The sequence below is a fragment of the Meleagris gallopavo genome, chromosome 23, assembly GCF_000146605.3.
Source record: "Meleagris gallopavo isolate NT-WF06-2002-E0010 breed Aviagen turkey brand Nicholas breeding stock chromosome 23, Turkey_5.1, whole genome shotgun sequence".
In the NCBI taxonomy this organism is placed as follows: domain Eukaryota; kingdom Metazoa; phylum Chordata; class Aves; order Galliformes; family Phasianidae; genus Meleagris; species Meleagris gallopavo.
The window spans coordinates 5,996,520-6,003,084 of NC_015033.2; the positions used below are offsets into that span (position 1 = coordinate 5,996,520).

At 47.3% G+C, this 6,565-nt stretch overlaps 1 protein-coding gene across 1 annotated transcript; it reads right to left on the bottom strand.

Moving 5' to 3' along the window:
- Positions 1–2,741: 2,741 nt before the first annotated feature.
- RNF186 (ring finger protein 186) lies at positions 2,742–5,203 on the bottom strand. The gene has a single exon (XM_010722953.3). The coding sequence runs from the start codon at positions 4,663–4,665 to the stop codon at positions 3,649–3,651; it is 1,017 nt and encodes a 338-aa protein (XP_010721255.1). The 5' UTR covers positions 4,666–5,203; the 3' UTR covers positions 2,742–3,648.
- Between the last annotated feature and the right edge of the window lie 1,362 nt (positions 5,204–6,565).

The window sequence follows — 6,565 nt, forward strand, 5'->3', positions numbered from 1 at the left end:
TTGAGATGTGGTTTCTTGCAATTCTATTGGGAAAGGAGGAATCCTAAAAGGACCCGGAGCTGTGGAGAGGCAAAGAGAAACGCTGAGCGGGAAAACGCGCTGAGGGGACAGCAGCAATACCTGAGGAGAAGAGCAGCCCTCGGACACCGCTACAGTGCCCTCAGGAAACAGCCTGAAGCGAGGTGTCCGCCCATCCCACCCCTCAGCCCGGTCCCAGCCCCTCTCGCCGCCTGGCTCCGACCTGCTGCCGGCCCGGAGCGCTGCATTCCCTTCCGCCGCCGCCCCCCGCCCCTTCCGCCCGTCCCAACTCTGCCCGTCACCCTTACGCAGTTTCCGTACGGGTGGCGCCGGGCAACCCTCTGCTCTCCTTACGCCGATAGCGTAGCAGGGAGCGTAGTTTACGAAGAGCGGGAAGGAAGCGCGCTGCGCTGAGGCGGCGTCTCACCTGAGGTGATGGCGGGCACCAGGCTGAGGCGGTGGTTTACCTGCGCTGTTGGCCGGCCTTCTGGGGATGGGGAGGAAGCAGCAAGGCCAGCTGCTGCTTGATACTTTAAATCAGCCGAGCAGGAAAGTCTCTAAGACTCAAGATGGAGTGTTAGAAAGCAGGCATTCTCTAATAGCAGTGCTGGATGCTTGGGGGTCATCCTCCTATAATTCACAGCTTACACAACGGATCTTCAGCTTATATACATTACTCGTGTTGCGTATGCAGGAGTTTCCCAGGTGTATGTTACATACGCAGTAACCACATCCAAGCAGGACTTCCTATTTCCCTGATACACTCAGCAGAACTTCCTTATCTCCTCAGCCCAGAGACACAGCTCTGTCTGTTACCTAATCAAACTGCAGAATGATCCATCAGCAAACACCAGCATCCATAACCCAGAGTTACGGGTGCAATCAGCTTGGCTCTGCTCAGCTCTGGTTAATTGGCCTTGTAGAACTCCTAGGGTTGTGCTAAGGCTGTGGAGTTAATTCAGCTCCCTGAATTGCATTGCATTGGTTTTATGGGTTTTGGTCAGTACTTTTGCTCCAGTGGTGGAGTGGAGCAAGCACGGTGCTTGGTGATCCTTGGCAAAATCTGCTTTTTCAGGAGGAAGCAAGCAGCTTTGCTGGATGATCACGTTTTGTGAAAGTGAACCTAGTTTGGGCTGCTGGGTAACTGATGTATACATAAAAATCTGCTACTTTAGTCTTCTAAAATAAAATATCTAAAATGTGTTCTGTTGAAAAGCCAACTTTGACTTGGCCAAACATCCTTGTCCTGCTTGCTTGCTACTAACATTACACCTTCAGGTTTGCTCTCACAAGTACTCCTTATCCTTATCACCCTTTTGGTTTTTGGGCATCATCATGAACTTAAATGTGACGAGAGGTTCAGAAGGCTCCATGATCCCATCTGGGGTGCAAAAACCGACCCAGGTAACCACAATGGACATCTGCACATGGTTCACAACAAGCAGAAAGCCATCTTGACACCAATCTGTGTTCTCAGACCCAAATCTGCAGATTTGTTTCTTGTGTTTGAGGATTGAAAGTTCTCCTGCAGTTAAAAGCAATTTAGAACACCTGGTCTAGGGTTCTGTCTATACAGTCCACGATATTTTGTTGGGTCTCATCATGCTCTTAATGTCTCCATGGCATTCTGTCCTTACAAAACACAGTTCTGGGGTATTTGTGCAGTATATCAGCCACCACCTTGGCCCATTTCTCACCGTGCACTATTTCTGTGCTATGTCATTTAATCACTATGTGAAATCAGGACCCACCTAGCTACTGTAAGCAAGGCAGGGTAATTTGGAACTGAAACCTGATTGCCACTCAGATTGGTATGAAAGAGAACTGCATACAAACAAATCTTTTTATGTTTTAGAATACAAACACATTTTTTTTGTAGCTTTCCACCATAAACTTATATGCCCCTTCAAAGGATTGCATTGTCATTGAGCCTTATCTTGTCAGATGGGAATTAATAGCTGCTGTAAAAGAATTCAGCTCATAGGATGTAATGACTTCCGCCAACATCCATGAACTCTGAATTGGATGACTGTTGGTGGCTGTAAAGGTTCAGGCATTGTTCCAGCTGAACTGCTGAGCACAAGTTTGTAATGTGCTGGTATAGAGCTGTAGGATGATCATTTTGAGGTAAAAGATTCCTTTCTAATAATTTTGTGTGTGTGTGCACTATGAGCATCAGTTCAGGAGCAGTATCTCTTGACTGGAGACAACAAACTGATGCTGGGTGTGACCTGTACACCCTTCTAGAGTGGGTGTTGTTTGGTGCCAGTCTCACTTGGTCTCTTCCCAAGTGTCTTCTCTTGGGCCAAACTGCCCTTCAGTTTTTAATTAGGCTATGTTATGGCTGTAGTCCATGTCATCTTTGTCATCTTATCTTCAGGACAGTATGTTCTATCCTTGCTGTCTTGTCATTTGAATGAGATCAGTGTTCTGCACAGCTGGTGCATGCTTTTCCTTTAACCCTTCTAGCTTATTCTTTTGTATTCATGCACATCACATTGAGGCTCACATTAGCGTTTGTTACAAACATTTACAGTACCAGTCATCCACTGCTGTGGAGAGGGCTTGACAGATTTGTTTTTTTAATCGAAGAAAAAAGCCCAATGCATTACTTTTCTGCTTTACTCATAGAATGCTTTCTCAGCTGTAGTTCCTGTCAGTGAGGGAGCTGTGAAATGTTTTGATGTTAATTGGCACGCAGAATTGAAACACAGAAGTCAATGAGCAATTAGCATTATTAAACTTTAATGGATATATTCCATATATATTAAAAAAAATAATCAGATTTGGCATAGCATAACCATTGGTAGATTTATTTTGATCTCTACAAGGAGGATTGTGGGCATCTCCAAGGGCAATGTCACACTTAATGTAAAGAGAGCAAGAGGAGAGGTGGTACAGGAAGCCAGATAGAGGAGTGCAGCTGAGAGGAACCATTTCTGTGCTAAATAACGCAGAGAGCTTGGAATGTCATGAGCTTTTCAGAGCCTTGCCCTTTGCAAGTTGTGGACTCAAGATTAGAAGTGTTGATTTTGCCTCTTCTCTAGTTTTGCGTGCAACTTAAGGTGGCAACAACCAACGCTGCCTTCTCCCAGTCCTACCTTCCCACCACTGACAACAACCTTTAGGTCCATGATACACATTAAGGTGATACACTGGGTTAAAATCACCCTCTTCCATTGAGGCTAGTTGTCCAGTCCCAGATTATCAGGCTAATTCCCCACATTATCACAAGAAAAGGTGTGGGTATGTTAAGAGAGCAGGAAAACACAGCAATGGGGACAAATTTTCAGTGTCAGATGTTTCAGATAATGTTCTGCAGCAGTAATCCAGAGATGACACTAACAAGAACAAAATGACCAAAGCAAAACAAAATAATTATTCATCTGGGATAAAAGCTGTGAGGAAGGCTTACGATTTTCTCTTACAAATATCAGAATACGAATGTTTTTCTATGTTTTCAGTAATAAAATTAAAACAGCACTCTGCATAGCCATTCAGCCCTAGGGCTATGTCAGACGCTTTGAATTTATGATGTGTTTGCTTTCAAAGTCCAGTAACTGACTCGTGCTGCTGACACTGAGCTGTGCAAGGGGAGCGAGGCATTATCTCCAGGTATCTCAAATTGTTTCAGGCAATAGCAGCAATGTGGGTCTCCTTGTGGCAGGACCTGAGCGAGCTTCCATTACAGCGCCAATAAAATTTAGGAGTGCAGCAGAGCACCATAGACATGACCAACCCCAAAGTCAGCATGATACAAATGACCCATTTTATCATCCCAGAGTATATGAACGGGAGGATGAGGATGGTGAGAATCACCAAAAGCAGCAGGAGCAGCACAAGTCTCTGCACAGCCAGTCTGTTGTCTGCTGGAATAGTTTGGTCTCTGTTTAAAATGTCCTGGCTGCTCTGAGCCCAGCTGCTGCTATCCAGCCCTATGGCAGAGACGTGTACCTCAGGACATGAGTCGGGGTGTTCCAAGAGGTCCATGATCTCTTCTTTATTTGGGAGCGTGCGGATAAGTCCTCCTGACACAAACGTGTTTTTTCTGCACAGGGGGCAGGTGATTATCCAAGTATTCTCTTCTTTCCTGAGGATAAGCTTCAGGCAGACCGCACAGAAAGCATGCTGACAGCCCAGGAGCTTTGGGACCCGGTAAATGCTGTACTTGTTGAAGCAGACCAGGCAGTCCATGTCTGCAAGAGATGATGTGGGTGAAGGCTGGTCGTTCCTTTCAGAACTGCATACCTCAGGAGAGCTTCGGTTTGTTATCATAGCAAGAGATGCTGAGTTCAGACCGTCTCCTTCTGGAAACGCTGTTTTCAAGGCATCAGGACTGTCTAGCTCTGTGCCTGGAGAGCTCTCCATTTCTTTGGAATGTCCCTCAGTGAATGCCAATCTCTCCACATCAGCAGCATCTTCTGCATGGGGTTCTGCTCTGCTCGTTCCTGCAGCCCCTGCAGTGGGAGCAGGACTAGCCTTCTCAGCCTGAGGTGCTCCAGAAGCTGTCCATTTGTTCTCGCTGCTAAGCTTGTCCATGGATTTCTCCATGGAGATAAACCTCAGTGCAGTTTGTCTTCCCTTAGCCGAAGGACTTCCCAAGTTCCTGTCTCCTTTTATGTGTTCCTTTATTCCTGTTGTATGCATGATCTAGTGACAGCTGTTTTTAAGTGTGTTGTGCTCTCACAGTGTGATGTTTTTATGAGCTGGCCAGTTAATAATTAACTTCATGGCCAAGACGTTTTACAGTGGCTGCTATCACTGAGCAATTCCCATCCAGAAGGAGATCCCATCGTGTAATGAGACTGCAGCTTTTTTCACAGGGACAGCCAGACTGAGAGAATGGCACTACTGTTATTAATCAATTAGCACTTAATTTGTTAAGGGTTCTAAGCACAGCCTGGTTGGACAGTGACAGTCAAAGAATTGTCTAATTGGTGTACTGAATGCAGTGCTTTCATTAGAGAGCGAGGGACAAAAAGGCAGGAAAACTGTCCTGCTTCTTTCTTGCACTGGCTTTCTGCACCACCTTGGTAAGTTGTTTTGTTCTCCTTCTCTTTTGGCGTTAGAACCACAACGATGAACATTACCTACGTGCAGGACTGACAGTAAGGAAGTCTGTCTTGCTTTAGCACTGCTCACTGCCCTAGAACTTGAAATAAAGAGTAAAATAAAGCACTGGCACAGCTGCCCAGGGAGGTGGTGGGGTCAGCATCCCTGGAGGTGTTTGAGGAATGTGGAGATGCAGCACTTAGGGATGTGGTTAGTGGGCATGGTGGGGGTGATTGGGGTTGGACTGGATGATCTTAGATGTCTTTTCCAACCTTCTGTGATTCTTGAGTGTTCAGTGTCTGATTATTATCAACTCTTATAGGAGCAACTCTGTTGGTTTTAGGTGCTCACTGAAGCGTGACTTGAGATCCATGAGGTTTTCAGAGCCCACAAGAGAGATCTGGAAATTGTCTTGGTAGGACTCTTGTTGGCATTCACAGGACAACCTCTTGCTCTCAGTAATGCCCAGGTAGGTGGCTCTCAGCTCTTCTGAAAAATGAGTGCCTGAACAAAATCTCTTTTATTTGAGGGGTAAAATACAGACGGTTTTCTCAGTAAGAATCCGTGGAAGGAAGGAAGGTAGAAAAGGAAGGGTCACTGATCGCAGAGGGCTTGGAGACACACAGTACCAAGCCTGTAGCCTCAAATGCACCCAAATGCTATCTGTGCTACTGCATAGCAGCCCCTCCACAGTGGGGGAGCAGCAGAAAGAACTGAAACAACCGCAATTAAAGGGGAAGGAATCCAGGAGGACTCTAACCTGATGAACTGCTGGAGCGTGGCTGGGGTGAGAAGAGCTTGTTCTGTGCCTGGAAATAGCAAAAGAGTTGTTGTAAGCAAACTTCAGAGAAGCGTCTGGGCGTTGTGCTGTGTTTCTGCTGACAGAAGATACAGCAGTGTTTGACTGACTTTTGGGTGACCCCAGGTTTTAGGGGCATGACGAGCTTTCAGTTGAAGACGCGGGCATCACATGGGCTCTGCCTGGTTTTTATTGGTCAGATTGAATTAAGAATGCCTTTTCATGGCTCTTCTGCACTGATGAAATGCTCAGCTGGTGTCCAAAGGAGTCGGAATTTTGACTCGGTTTTGTCCTTGGCCAGCATCTAGAGGGGCAGTAAGAAAAAGGGAACAGACTCTTCAGCAGAGCTTACTGTGATGGGACGGGGAAAACTGGATAAATCTAGCAGAATTGCAGCAGTCCTGCTGGCATCCGGAACACTGTGTCGTGATACCTTTGTAAAGCGACCGTGCGCTTACCCTGGTTGAGCGTTTGTGCCCCAGCTCGGATGGAACAGAAGCCCAGGTTCGGACGGCTCAGCTCCGCTCCGGCGGTGCCCCCTGGCGGCCGCTCCTCCCGGGAAGGGGAGGGCGGGGGAGCAGAGTGGCGGCGCTCTACACACCCCAACGCCTCTCTCGATGGTGCCGTCCCGCTGCGCATGCGCGAAGTCGCCGGCGGGGATGTCCCGCAAGCAAGCGGCCCGGGCGCGGCCCGGCG